The 15,904-nt window shown below is 37.0% G+C and overlaps 2 protein-coding genes across 2 annotated transcripts; both read left to right on the top strand.

Moving 5' to 3' along the window:
• The first annotated feature begins 10,671 nt into the window (after positions 1-10,671).
• LOC109242142 lies at positions 10,672-11,298 on the top strand. The gene has a single exon (XM_019408977.1). It carries the CDS (start codon positions 10,672-10,674, stop codon positions 11,296-11,298), a length of 627 nt encoding a protein of 208 aa, XP_019264522.1.
• Positions 11,299-12,256: 958 nt separating this feature from the next.
• LOC109242152 (cell number regulator 8-like) lies at positions 12,257-15,718 on the top strand. The gene is made up of 3 exons (XM_019408986.1): positions 12,257-12,798; positions 14,151-14,353; positions 15,262-15,718. Exons 1-3 carry the CDS (start codon positions 12,501-12,503, stop codon positions 15,493-15,495), a joined length of 735 nt encoding a protein of 244 aa, XP_019264531.1. The 5' UTR covers positions 12,257-12,500; the 3' UTR covers positions 15,496-15,718.
• The last annotated feature ends 186 nt before the right edge of the window (positions 15,719-15,904 follow it).

Below are 15,904 nucleotides of genomic sequence, written 5' to 3'. Positions count from 1 at the left end.
GCACTCAGAAATGTGTGGTCCGCAGAAGAGCTCTACGTGGCCGCACCCAGAAATGTGCGGACCGCAGAAAATGAGAGATGCGGCCACGGTTCAGAATTGTGCGGTCGCATAGATTCAATCCTATGAAGCTGAAGCAAAGTACGGACTGCACATGGAATTGTGCGGACGCAAAACCTCCAAAAGGGAGTCTTGTCCAAAAATTCCGGCTTTGTATAAATAGAATAGTTTCACGAAATTAGGTCAAGTTTTGAATATTCAAAGTGTTGTATCCGTTTCTTCTTGCTTCTTTAGGAAACTTTAGCTTATTTTGGCGATTTAACATTGGATTTCTATATTTTAATCTTTCAATATGAGTTTTATTATCTTTTCTTCTTTGTTTTCTTCTATATCCACTATGAGTAGCTAGATTTTTACTAGGGTTGTGACCCAACCCTAGTATGTAAACCTTATGGGTGATTAATTTTATGTTTTTTTATGAATGGGTGTGTGTTATTTAGCTAAATAACATACACCCATTCATAAAAAAGTATTAAACTCATATTGAAAGATTAAAATATAGAAATCCAATGTTAACTCCCCAAAATAAGCTAAAGTTGCCTAAAGAAGCAAGAAGAAAAGGCTATAGCACTTTGAATATTCAAAACTTGACCTAATTTCGTGAAACTATTCTATTTATACAAAGCTGGAATTTTTGGACAAAAATGGCCTTTCGGAGGTTCTGCGACTGCACAATTCCATGTGTGGTCCGCACTTTGCTTCAGTTTCACAGGATTGAATCTTTGTAAATCGCGACCGCATCTCTCATTTTCTACGGTCAGCACATTTCTGGGTGCGACCGTGTAGGGCTCTTCTGCGGACCGCACATTTCTGAGTGCGGCCGCGTAGCTGACTTCTGTGGTCGCACTATAATTCTGCGGTCCGCTCTTCCTTTGAGCTTGGAATGAGAACTCTCTGAACTTCTGATCTTTCTTAGCTTCTACGGCCGCACAATTCATGTGCGGACTGCACTTTGCACTTGTCACTGATAAGCTTGCCTTCACAATCTGCGGCCGCAGATGGAAATCTAAGGTCCGCACTTTGAGCTTTTGTGCCTGTTTTTGTCCTTGAGTTTAAATCACTCCTTCTTGAGTTGGATTTCATCTTAGTGGCTCATTTCCAATACTCCTACAAATAAGCATATTTCATCAGTTTTCAGGAATACAATTGAACGTTTTTTGACTAAAACGAAAGCCAAAAGGCGCTAATAAGTAGTCAAAATCCCCACTTATCAGGTGCAGAAGTGTAGTATGAGTGCAACCGACCCCATGTACTCATTAAGTATCTTGACTAACCTTGGTGAAGTAGTGACGAGACTTTTTTAGTTAAAAGATACTCACTGATATAACCTGTACAGAAGACTAGCAATAGAACAATACAAGAACACAAAAGAATAGCGTACAAGGAAATAATTATGCGAAGCAGTAAATGATTTCTAGAAGAACCACGATTAATATTCCTCAATATCCTGACCAATCCTTTCTTTAGAGCGATAACTAGCGAACCACAGTAATAAATCCATAACTTTCATAGTGAGAGAAATATACTCAAGACATCAAATCCAATGGCACGACAACACCCTTTGTGCATTTATCTCATCCTCACCATATATATGTGTAACAGTACTTACCAGGTGAAAAAAATATCGATAACAATAATGAAAAGGTAGGAAACACAGGAACTATGACATCAAGTAGGAAAGAAGAACATAATTTCACCTAACTAGCATGGTAGAAGGCAAAGATGTTGATATAACAAACAAGAAGGGAACGCATGATCTTTATAAGCTAATAATTTGAGGCACGAATGGCTAACATGGTAGAAAGCTTATACTAAAGTGCAAAAACTAGATACGACATGGTTATAGATATAACAGTAGGAAGGAGGCATGGTATTTGCAAGTTAAGCAAGCAGAAGACATGGGCAACACAACAATAATTGAGATAGAGAACAAAGACAGAACAACAACCACAAGTCACATAGGAAACATAGGTGCGACAATAACAGCTCAAGGTAAAGGCATGAACGTATACACAAGGAAAAGATATCACAACATAATTCATGTCCTCGTCCTCGCCTGCACAGAAACACCCTTTATGCCATGAACTCGTGATAATATAAAAGCATGATGATATAAATGAAATGGCACGGCATCACCCTTCGTGCTTTTACTCTCATCCTCACATGATAATGTAAATGAGATCATGATAATATAATTAAAATGGTACGGCATCACTCTTTGTGCTTTTACTCTCAAATAAAGTGGCAAGGCATCACCCTTCATGCTTTTACTCTCAAATGAAATGGCACGGCATCACCCTTCATGCTTTTACTCTCAAATGAAATGGCACGGCATCACTCTTCATGCTTTTCACTTTCATTCATATGATAAAATATATGAAATGGCACGGCATCACCTTTCGTGCTTTAGACTCTCCCTCACATGATAATATAAAAGCAATGGCACGGCATCACCCTTTGTGCTTTACACTATTCCTCACCAAGCATATGTATATCAATGACCAGCAAGGTAGGAAGCATAAATAATATCAAGGAGAGTGGTTAAACGAATATTCCAAATGAACCCCGATCACAACTTTCAAGCCAACAATAGATCAATAAACCCTCAACACCCTTATTGTTCAAGTATTTCAACAAATCTCAAGAATGATTTACAAGACATAATTCTCAAGAATAACGACCATAGCAATGTATTAGTGATTAAGCATGATGAAGACCGAATTAGACACTTCAGTGTTTCTCAAATTCCGTAAAATTTAATCAAGTTATAATAAACTAAATCTTGGTTTCTAACATTTAATTCCGAAATCTTAGTAATCTAAAAGTCAAGTAAGACATGAAGCAAGAAGGTGACATAAATCTACAAGTCACAATTAATCGTATAATTTACCCCCGAGCATGATAACCCCGGCACATGCATATACGCTCGTCACCTTATATATGCATCACTGCCACATGTAGCAAACAATGGCAATTAGTAGGAAAAATTCCTTCAACAAAGTTAAGCAAGACACTTACCTCAAACAAGCCAAATTGATACCGAGCAAGCTAAATGATGCTCCAAAAATTCTATCCCGCGCGTACTGACCTCCAAATGGCTCGATACTAGCCAAAACCAACTCGTATACATCAAATAATGCCCAAGGAAATAAACCTAATTGATATCGAATCTTTAATCAAGAGCCAAAGTCAACCAAAAAGTCAAACCCGGGCCTGCGCCTCGAAATCCAACAAAACTCACAAAATCGAATAACCCATCCAATTACGAGTCCAACCATACTAGTTTCATTCAAATACGACTCCGAATCGATGTTCAAAACTCAAAAATTTACTTTATAAAATTTTACACAAAATCCCCCAAAATTTCACTTTGTAATCATCAATCAAATGCCAAAAACGAAGATGAATTCATGAAATATAACCAAAATCGAGTATAGAACACTTACCCTAATCCATATGGTGAAAATCGCCTCCAAAAATTTCCCAAATCCGAGCTTCCCAACTCAAAATATGACCAAATGAACAAATCTTCGATATTAAGTATTTTTGCCCAGCGGTTCTGCCTCATTTTGTGTGACAAACGATCCCGAAACTCGCTTTTGATACCTCCAATGGATTTCTTGTGAAATTTAAGTCAAGTTAGGCTTTTGAATCACTCCATTTGACCTTATAATAAAGGAAATATGTTGGTTTCAATATTTGAAAATAATGTAGATTTTTAAATACGAAGTCAGTGGCAATTTCGTAATTAATTTGAAAAATCTGGCATTCCAGTTCTTAGTAACATGACCATAAACTCCTCATACGATTTCTAGTCGTAGAGACTAGGTGCCGTCACGACATCTTATGGAGGGAGATTTGGGTCGTGACAGCAATAGCTTGGGTTGACCCTCTTAATAAAGATCGATCTGGCAGAGGAGAAGTAGATCCATTTAAGTCCACTACTAAGTAACCTTGCAAAAATAAAACTGGATGTTTTAACATTCCGTACTTCAAATGCGAAGGTAAATAGCTAATGGGTAGGCCGGATAAATAGTCTAGGCCGCATAGGTAGGAAAAGCAAATTGTTTAGGCTTGGATATTAAAGGATAAATAGTTTGGATTTAGTGGGCAAAAAGTGAGATTTTTCCAAAAATAGAAAGGGAGGAAGAGGTGAGGCCCAAGGCCCAACGAAATAGGGATTAATAAGTAGAGAAAATCTCACGTTATACCTATTAAGCCCAAACTATTTACCCTTTAATACCTAGGCCCAAACTATTTACTGTACCTACCCATGCGACCCAGATTATTTACACGGCCCACCCATTAGCGAATTCTCATATCCGGCCCAAGCTATTTCACCCAGCAGCCCATGCAATTAGCAGGTTCCCATACCCACCGTCATTTAATGCCTAATTTATTTTGTCTTCGTCCTTTAACGCTACAGACGGTTTTAAAACCTCCATAGCTAAACCATGAGAACCCATATTTCACCCAGCATTTACTGATTCGATTTTTGAATTTTTTTCTTCAGATTTCGTTCTATCTCTTCGTCAATAGTATTTTATGGGCGAAATTTTTGTATGTGAAAGTGAACAAAAGGAAAGAAAAAAAGAAGAAAAAAATTAAAAAGAAATGAGCCAAAATTGAGTATGAAATCACATTATGGTAAAAAAAAATAAAAAAAATATAATTGTAAAAAAATAAATAAAAAGAAAAGGAGAAAAAAATGAAAACATAGAGAACAAACGAGAAAATGAGGTAATTACATGCAAAAACTACAATGGGTAGGAAGGGTAATTAGTTTAATGGGTAGAAAAGTTAATGGGTAGGCAAGGGTAACTAGTTTGATTCTTGTGGGTAAAGCTATAAAACTCCCTTCTATTTTTTCTTCCTGTTATTTGCTGCTAATTAATCTCTTTATCTTCTTTCTTTTTTAATTTTTCTTTATATTAGCCTTCATTTTACTATGTATAATTACACCTTATTTCATGTGCAATTTCTTTTGATGCATAATTTTAAATGATTCTAGGTAATATGTAACTTTACTCTTCTTAATGATACAACATTAATTTATATGTTGGAGTATAATTTGAGCAGAATTTTGGAAAAAAATAATCTTGATAGAGGTTTTGAGTTAATTCTCATAAAATGAAAATTGAAACTTTTGCTCTGAATATAACTTTCATATAACTCTACAACTAAATTGAAAAATCTAACCCAAGAACAATGACCAGTTAATCAAATCAGACAAAGAATATATAGTTATTAAGCTACTAATTAAGAAAATTTTCTATTTGGAGGCATACTTTCATGACATATTATTTTTTTGTAATTTTATTCTTTAATGTAATTAAATCAAGCATAATAAATTTGAACTAAAATCAAACTTATTCTTTTTGGCTACTACAACAACAACAACAACACATTAAAATCTCCCAAGTGGGGTCTATAGAGGGTAGAGTGTACGCAGACCGTACCCCTACCCCAAGGGGTAGAGAGGCTATTTCCGATAGACCCTCGGCTCAAGCAGACGAAAAAGAAAATATATCAGTACCAACAGCAGAAAGCATAGAAATAATAACAAAATCAAAAGTACCAGAAAATAGATGAAAAACAATAACAGTAGCACGTAAGAAAGGCTCGTGGATTCACCTTTGTGTCTAATTCAAGGAGTTAATAAAAACGAAAGTGACTCGTAGGTTAATCATATAGGCTAACATTTTATGAATTAAGGTCTAATTAAGACGGTACAAAATCATAGTATTGCGTTGGATTTGAAAATTCTATTGCATGCAAAAACTTTCTGGGAGAAAAACTTGTTTAAAATTGGCTTCTTATGTACTAGGAATTAGGGGTGTACATGGATCGGATTGGTTCGGTTTCTATCAAAACCAAACCAAACCAATTATACCGGTTTGGATTGGTTCGGTTTTGTCAGGTTTTTCGGATTTTTTTTTTTGTTACATGAATATTATTTTAACCTTACTTTGTTAAATTTTTGATAAGTAAATATATGTTTAGTAAAAATTAAAAAAATTAATAAACATATAATCTATTAAAATTGTCACGACCCCAAAACCAACCCGGCTGTGATGACGCCTATCATGAAACTAGGTCAGCCGACAAAATTCCAAAACAAATCGATATTTCATAATAAAGATGTTTTAAGCTATTAATTAATAAAATTTCACAGCATAAATCTAAATAACAAGTGCGGAAAGAACAAAGGCCCGACATCGAGGTGTCACAAGTCACGAGCACCTACTAAGGACTGTCCAAATACAAAAGACTATCACAGTCTAAAAAAAAACACTAATATAGTCTAAGGGAGATAAGAGGGAGAAGAGCAAGGCTGTGATCACCATGCAACTACCTTGCCGACTCCGAATATCCGCGACGGATGAAAGATCAGCGCTCGCTATCACGTCCAGCAACTCCTGGATCTGCACACAAGGTGCAGGGAGTAATGTGAGTACGCCAACTCAGTAAGTGATAAAGGTAAATAAAGACTGAGCAGTAAGAAACACATAAATCCACGCCATAAAATCACAGCAAGTACAGTATGATTTCAAAACAGTCCATAAATCAAATCATCTCGTTAAAATCCAATTTCAGTAAAAATCATTTGAAGATATTTTTCCAACAGTTTCAACAGAGGTTCAATGAAGTTTAGAGTAAAAGTGATGAAAATCATAAATAGCCCCTAGGGCAAAACATGTATCACAAACCGCCCCTCAGGCATAACATCACTTAGAATCAGCCCCTCGGGCAACCTCACAATCACTCGTAATCAGCCCCTCGGGCACAACATGAATCAAGAATAGCCCCTCGGGCAACATCATATCACTCACTCAGGGTACCCGCGCTCACTGGGGGTGTACAGACTCCGGAGGGGCTCCTACAGCCCAAGCGCTACAACAAGCCACCTCGTGGCATAATCAATCAGGCCCTCGGCCTCTCATATATCACAAATCAGTACAACATGCTGCGGCGCACAGCCCGATCCCATGATATCCTCACAACACAGGCCCTCAGCCTTACTCAGTCAGAAACCTCTCAAGCCACTCGGCTATCAATAAAACAGGGTGCTCAGCCCAAAATATCATTTTATGCATCAAAACGGAGTAAATAAGACTGAGTTATGAAATCAGTAAAACATAGCATGAAAGAGTACATATCTTAAATCAAAACAGTGAGGAAATAGTAGTAAAAAGCCCCTAAGGGCCCAAACAACTTGGCACGAGGCCCAAATATGGCATTCAGCCCAAAACATAGTAATACTTTCTAAAACACATAAGTATTAAATAGTTTTCAGTCCAATACACAACTTAATAGTTGCTACGGTACGGACCAAGTCACAATTACCAACGGTGCACGCCCTCACGCTCGTCATCTAGCATGTGTGTCACCTCAAAATAGTGAAACGATGTGAAATCCGGGATTTCATACCCTCAGGACAAGATTTACAATCATTTCTTACCTCAAACCGGACAAAATCTAACCCGCGATGCCCTTGCCTCTCGAGTCGGCCTCCAAATGCTCCGAATCTAACCAAAATCAGTATATTATCATCAACATATGCTAAAGGAATGAATTCCACACGAAAATTATCAAATTAGACCATCAATCCCGAATTTGACTCAAACCCGGCCCGTGGGCCCACGTCTCAGAATCCGATAAAAATTACAAAACTAGAAACTCCTTTCACTCACGAGTCTATACATACCAAAACCATCAAAATCCAACGTCGAATGTCCCCTCAAATCCTCAAATTAAACTCTCCAATTTCAAGCGCTAATTTTCTCAATTTCATCCCTAATTTCTACAAATTCCATGATTAAAAAACGGAAAATCATCACATATACAAGTATTAGGGCTCAAGCCACTCACCTTGCTGATAGACCCCTGAATTCCTCCTCAAAATCGCCCTCAAAAGCTCCAATGCCGTTCAAAAATGGTGGAAAATGAACTGAAATTCACGAAGGAGACCTTATATACTTTTTGCCCAGAACTTCCGCATCTGCGGTCCATAAGTCGCTTCTGCAACGCTGCACCTGCAAAAAATCCATCGCAGGTGCGGTCCCATGCGCGCACCTGCGGCTCCTGTCCTTCTCACCTATGGACGCATCTGCGGCTGCTTATGTGCTTCTGCGGGCCTCGCACCTGCGGTCCCCACTCCGCAGGTGCGGTTATGACAGCTGAAGGCAATCTTCAGCACTTCTTCAAATCCCATCCTTGATCCGTCAACCTCCTGAAATCATCCCGAGGCCCTCGGGACCTCAACCAAACATGCCAACAAGTCACATAACACCATTCAAACTTATTCAAACCTTCAGAACACTCAAAACAATACCAAAATACGAAATCACCCTCAGATTCAAACCTAAGGATTTCCAAACTCCCGAATTCCGCAAACGGTGCCGAAACCTATCAAACCTCATCCGAATGACCTGAAATTTTGCACACACGTCACATATGACATAACGGACCTACTCCAATTTCCGGAATTCTATTTCGACCCTGATATCAAGATTTCCACTGCCGACCGGAAAACGCCAAATTTCCAATTTCGCCAATTCAAGCCTAAATCTACCACAAACCTCCAAATACATTCCGAACATGATCCTAAGTCCAAAATCATCTAACGAAGCTAACCGAACTATCAGAATTCACATCTCAGACCTTCTACACATAAGTCGACATCTGGTTGACCTTTCCAACTTAAGTTTCTAAATAAGAGACTAAGTGTCTCATTCCACTCCAAGACCACTCCGAACACAGAACAACCAACACGATACGATGAAATACAGCTGAACAACACATAAGGAAGCAGAAATGGGGGAAACAGGGCTGTAACTCATGAAACGACCGGCCGAGTCGTTACAAAAATATTTTTATGGGAGAATTTTCTTAGTAACACATAATAGTTATTTTTGCCGTCTCACAATAATTTTTTCTTGATGTACACTTTCAAGGTTAACCGAATTTTGATAATTAAACATAATTAATATGATACCTAAAATTATATTCTATTTAATTTTAAATTATCAAAATACCACTTCAAATTCGAAAAAGATATATGAATTTAATAGATCTTGACATATGAATATGGAAGAATAAAGAGATTGACGCATTTCATTAACACTTGATAAGAAAGTGATCATACAACCCATTATTTTAATAAAAATGGAGCACTTCATATTCTATTAAATATTACATGCCATAAGAAAATCCCAAATATTCTCAGATATTTTATAAGAAAAATTCTATATAAAGTCTTGAAAGTATTTATAAAATATATATATTTATATGTCGGTTTGGTTCAATTTTTTTTACTCAATATCAACCAAATTAATCAAACCAAACCTAATCGGTTTGGTGCAGTTTTTCGGTTCAGTTTGTACACCCATAATAGGAATAATAGCACTTTTGGTCTCTCCTTTATTGTTAAATTCAAATTTTAGAGTTCATGCCTATTGCATGTTGTACAACTTTGTATAAGTTGATAGCCAAGGTGATCACTTCCAGACTTAAACTAGTAGTGGACAAAATTGTGGGGCCATCACAATCAGCTTTTATTGAAGGAAGGAACATCTTGGATAATGCCATTGTGGCCCATGAATTAGTCAAAGGATATAACAGAAAAGGAATGTCCCCCAGATGTCTAGTGAAAATAGACATTAGGAAAGCATATGATACTGTTGAGTGGGACTTTCTGAGAATGGTTTTGTTCGAGTTTGGAATGCCAGTGAAGTTTGTAAATATCATCATGGAGTGTCTCGACTGTGAGTTACTCTATCATTTTCAATGGAAGGCTCACCCCTAAATTCTAAGCAAGAAAAGGGCTACGACAAGGAGATCCTATGTCACCATTTCTATTTCTGTTGGCAATGGATTAACTGAATAGATTTCTGAAACAACTGAACTACAACCCCAACTTCAACCACCATCCAAAGTGTAGGAAAATGAAACTAACCCATATTTGTTTTGCAGATGACTTAATAATGTGCTGCAGGGCTGATCGAATGTCTATTCAACTGATGATTAAGGAATTTGAACACTTTTCAACAGTTTCAGGCCTCAAAGCAAATATGGAGAAAAGCTCTTTATATATAACAGGGGTGGATCAACATCAGAAGGATCAAATCCTTTCTGAAATGCATTTTGCACTTGGTGAGATACCATTCAAATACCTTGGTGGTTCCCCTATCATCCAAGAAAATAACAGTTCAACATGCATGCCGCTGGTGGAGAGAATGATTGCCAGGATTAGATGTTGGACCACCAAATTCCTTTCATATAGTGGCAGAGAGCAGCTAATCAAGAGTGTCCTGTTCGAGATACAAACATACTGGTCACAAGTATTTTTGATACCAAGGAGGGTGATGCAACTAATAACAAGTGCCTGTAGAACATTCTTGTGGACTGGACAATGTGCCACATCAAGAAGAGCATTAGTGGCATGGGAGAGGCTGTGTATGCCAAAATCAGCAAGGGGTTTGAACATCATTGAGTTCCATACATGGAATAAAGCAGCCATATCAAAACTGCTTTGGGCTATCACAGCTAAGAAAGACACCCTGTGGGTTCAATGGATTCACAGTTTTTACATAAAAAAAAGATATTAGTGAGATGGAGACACCCAAACAAGCATGCTGGCTTGTTAGAAAAATATTTGATGCAAGGAAATGGTATGGGAACAATGATCCTTACACAGAGCTACAACAATTCACTCATGCTGATAAGTTCATAATCAAGAAGGCATACATGCATCTAATCCCTCAATATCCTAAAGTCATGTGGAAAGGCCTCATTATGGGACCATGTCTTGTGCCAAAGTATCAGTTTCTACTTTGGCTTGCACTACAGAAGAGACTCTCTGCAGTTGACAGATTGGCTAAATGGGGAATACAAGTTTCTAGGAACTGTGTATTATGCATGTCTGATACTGAAGAAACCCATTCACATCTGTTTTTTGAATGTGAATACTCAAGGCAGTTATGGAGCTCCTTCTTACGCTGGACAGGAGAGTGTAGCCAGGTAGGAAGCTGGGAAGAGGAAGTTGAAAGCTTAACGACCAAAAGATGCAACAGCAAAGCCCATGCAGAGGTCCTAGGATGGTTACTAGCTGCGGCTGTCTATCATATTTGGAGTGAACGAAATGCTAGAAGATTTCAAGAACAGCAACGAGATCGCATTCTAAGATTAAGAGAGATTGTCATTCAACTGCATAGGAAAGGACAACATAGAAGCAGTTAGAAAAAGCTATTAGATAATTTAAACTCATACCCAAGCCTAATATAGGTCTATACTGTAATAGATGTTAGAATAGAGGAGGAAGTGTTTCGAAAGTTACAAAGAATATGACTAGTTCTAGAGTCAACAATGAACTAGTGGATGTACATATCATACTTGGTTAAATAAAATTTTATTGTTAGACCAAAAAAAAATTCTAATTTTAGTTTATATGATATATGACTTAACAACAACAACAACAACAACAATCTACCCAGTTTAGTCATAACAACAACAACCTACCCAGTTTTCAACAACAACAACAAACTCAGTGAAATTCCACACGTGGAGTTAACCTACCCAGTTTCCTCATATGTTAGAAATATACTGGGTAGATTGTTATTGTTGTTATTATGCCTAAACAGATTAAAACTTCACTTAATTAAAATATGTGCTTGGTGCCTTTAATATGTAACATATAGACTATTTTTAGAATTGTATTACCTTTAGAGTAATAGGACAAACTTAACAATGCGATGATTAATGATTCGTCAAATTTATGAAGATTCACAAGAAGGAAGATTAAGGGCCCGTTTGGTTATAAAAAAAATTCCGAATTTTTTTCCCTTTTTTTTCAAATCAGTATTTGGCCAAGAAATTCTCAATTTTCACTTGAAGTTGAATTTCAGAATTTTTCGAAAATTTTAAAAACTCCACAAAACTATTTTTCCAAATTTTCACTTCAGATCACTCACAAAAATTCAAAACAGCCCAAAATTATATTCATGTCCAAACACAACTCAAATTTTCAAATGCCATTTTCAAATAATTGAAAGTTAAATATACTTATTCAAATATTACAAGGACTAAATCAGAATTTGTCAAAATTCAAGGGTTAAAAGCGCAATTTCCCTAATTAGTAACATAACGACCCTTTCTCTTCTATCTCACTTTCCTCCTCTATTTACGGTCATCCTCGCCTAAAAAAGGAAGAAAAAGAAAGATGTTTTTTTTGTTAAAAAAAAAAAAAGAGAAAAAAGTAATGTTCCTATTTACGCATTCCACACGGTTTCTGTAATCCGTAAAACACACATACAGTGGAGAGATCTTTGAGGTTGACATCTCTTAGATTCCTCTACTTCATTCGTCCCTCTTGCCAATTCTTGAAAATTGCAATATTCAAATCAATTCCGGGTATTCATTTTTTCTGAATATTTTCTGTTCCGATGGCCAATAATATGGAAGAATCAAGCCCATTTTTACCCAGGCAAAAATCTGAGACGACAAACAATGAATTGAAGTCGACCAAGCTCAATTCTTCAACCCCAGCTCCTCCGGTTGCGGCGGAGCCGGTTAAACCGACGGCTTCAGCTGCTGTTCCGATGGGATGGACGGCTAATGGGTTACCTATGGGCCACGGGCCGGTGGTGGGGGAGCCCATTATGCGTAGGGCCCAATGGGAATCAGGCCTTTGCTCTTGTTTTGGGAAGAATGATGAATTCGTCAGCAGCGATCTTGAAGTTTGTGAGTGTTTCATTCTATATTAGTTTTCTTTCCCTTAAAATTTTGTAAAAGTTTGTCGCTTTGATTTCTCTTTATATCAAAGGAGATATTTTGTTATATTTAGGATGTTTAAGTAAAATGAAAATTCAAATTAATCAAACCTAGAAAAATTGGAAAACCAAAGTGAAGTTGAGCTGATTTTGTTTAAATACTAAATTGTAAAAAACAAAACCAATAAATATTTGTTTTAATTTGGTGTTAGGAAAAATATAACCATTTTTTGTTGTTGCTGGGAATCTATGTTGTTTTGTTCTATATGCTTTAACGGCAGTTTGGTTGGCCACATAAAGAAAACATATGTCCTCGCTTAATTAATGCTGCGTTTGGCTGACCACATATGAAAAAACAACAATGTGTATTAGCAATCATCCAATCATGGATAAGAATCCTAAAGATAAAAGTATCCTTAAGTAGATAATCATTTCAGGTGATCGCAAAACAATTTCTATATTATTATTATTATTATTATTATTATTATTATTTACCACATAACAATTCATATAGTATTATTCATGAGCTGAATGAACTGGTTGAGAAGATTTAATCAAGCATTACCTATTCAATGTTTTTCAATTGCATTCAATGGAAGGTGCATAGAGTTTGTCTGTATTAACTTATTGATGACTAAGAAGGTTTTTACCAAATGATCTTCTCAAGTAAATTTGAAAGGATATTCTTCCAAGTTTCCCACTGAAAAAAATAGCTAGAGAAATGTAATTGATAGAGGTGATTTTTCTTTAGATACTTGTAAGACTTAGAATTTAATTGTACACCCTTCCTAGTCCAAAGATTTTTGTTGCTTCTTCTGATGACTCAATTGAATGAAAGGATGACAATGTTAAGGAGGCAGTATGAGATAATTTTTGTTTGGTTCTAGAACCCAAAATATTATATTAATTTGCTACAACTGCAATATATCTGTGGTGCAGACTTATGGGAATGGTCATATGCGTCGATATACAGAGTCAAACTACTATGTCAGAGAGTCGGATCTTCATATATTATTCTTGAAATATTGCTCTTTTTATGTAATTAGTTCACATCTACCTCCAATGGATTCTGCCTTGGCAAGTTCAATATAGGGACACATGACACTCTTTCTTCTGTATCTCCCCTGTGCTTCAATGAATCAAGTACTACGGTTCAAGTTCTTGCCTCTTAGTGTTATATTTGCATACGGATATCTTTGTTGATACTTCAGACCTTACCTTCTCCTCCTTCCAGGAAGCATTAAAAGATGTTATGAGTTTCTTCTCCTTGCTTTCTTGTCTTCTCTTTGTCATACTAACAATGCCAGCCGTGTCACTGCACAGGTTTGTTAGGAACTCTGGCACCATGTGTGCTCTACGGGAGCAATGCTGAGAGAATTGGATCTGCTCCTGGAAGTTTTTCCAATCACTGCTTGCCTTACACTGGTCTATACCTGATTGGACAGTCCTTTTTCGGCTGGAACTGCATGGCACCCTGGTTTTCATATCCCAGCCGTACCGCTCTCCGCCAGAAGTTTAATCTGGAGGTTGGCTGTCTCTTTGCGTTTTTCTTTTTCTTTTTTTCCCCTTCAAGTGCTTTATCATTGCTGGTATTATATCTCAGCATTTTGGTTTTTGTCAATACATGATTTGAGGGATTAGGTGGTTCAAAACCTTTCCCTATGCTTTATCTTTGTCATTCGGTCAAGTTATTGGGGATGTGACCTAAGAATTAACAATTGTTTCGGTGCATGTTTCGAAGATTTTATGCGGCTGTTTCTTTCCTCTCTATGAGGATTGGGATGCTGAACTTTCCTTACTAAATTCTTCCTATGAAGATAGACGTTCGAAAAGAACTATTCTGCTAATGCTCTTTTTATTCTTATTTACTCTAACTTATTTATTTCTGGGATTAGATGTTCTAATCCTACATTGCAATTTACTAGGTAATATGTGAATGTTTCATCTTTGTCCAGCAGCTACGTGTTAATTTACTTTATCTTGGATCCGATTTGACATTATTAGGTTTGGATAAAAGCTTGTAATATTGTCAGTTTAATGCCCTTGTCATGATTAAACTTCATGCCTTAGGCTACAGAGTAACAACTACAACGCCTCAATTAAGCCCAAGCAAGTGAGGTTCGACTATATGAATCCTCATTGACTATGCTGCTTCATTTAAGATCATCTGAGCTTTAGGCTATCAAAGATGTGCAAAGTGGTTGATCTCTCTTGTTGTATACTGCCCTACATTTTGGTTAACATCATCTAACTTTGTTAGTTTCTTCTGTTTCTGCATCATTACATTTTTAACGGATGGTAGCTGGGGGAGCTCTTGCTCTTCTTTCAATAACCTTAAAGTGGGGGCAGCAGTAGTTGTAGTAGGATATTATCGTCGTTTCTTATTCCACAAGGAATGCTTGGAAACTAATTCTAAGATTTATTTCCTTTGCAGGGTAACTGTGAGGCAGTCACCAGATCATGTGGGTGCTATGGGGGCTTTGTTGAAGATGAGGAACGACGCGAGCAATGTGAGTCAACTTGTGACTTTGCAACTCATATTTTTTGCCACCCTTGTGCTCTTTGCCAGGAAGGTCGTGAACTTCGTCGTAGGCTCCCTCATCCTGGGTTCAATATCAAACCAGTCCTCGTTATGCTTCCCCCTGGGGAGCAGAACATGGGTCGCTGATAGCAACTACTGTGTCATTGATTCCATACCATTTCCTACCTGGTTTTAGCTGTTTCAATGTTCTCTGATATTGTACTGGAACGTTTTTACTTAATTGATGGAAAGTTGACAAGTAAAACTTGAGACTATGTAGGTGATATTATATTATATAATGTATTGTACACACATAAAAGAGATGGATTTGCAATTTTATGAAATGATACAAGAAATTGCTGTTGATGAATCTGTTCTTGTATTGTAGAAGAGATTTGAAATGGATGCAAGCAAGTTAGCTCGGACACCATCTTATAATTAAAAGAAATACAAAATGGGAACAATATGCAAATGCTTCGGACACCATCTCCAAAAAGCTATTGTTGTTTGTTTCTTTTAGGCTGTTAGAATAAGGAAATGTCTCTTTTGTATTAGT

The sequence above is a fragment of the Nicotiana attenuata genome, unplaced genomic scaffold (assembly GCF_001879085.1).
Source record: "Nicotiana attenuata strain UT unplaced genomic scaffold, NIATTr2, whole genome shotgun sequence".
NCBI lineage: Eukaryota > Viridiplantae > Streptophyta > Magnoliopsida > Solanales > Solanaceae > Nicotiana > Nicotiana attenuata.
The sequence above is the reverse complement of the archived record's forward strand: the minus strand, read 5'-3'. Positions and strand labels throughout refer to the sequence as shown.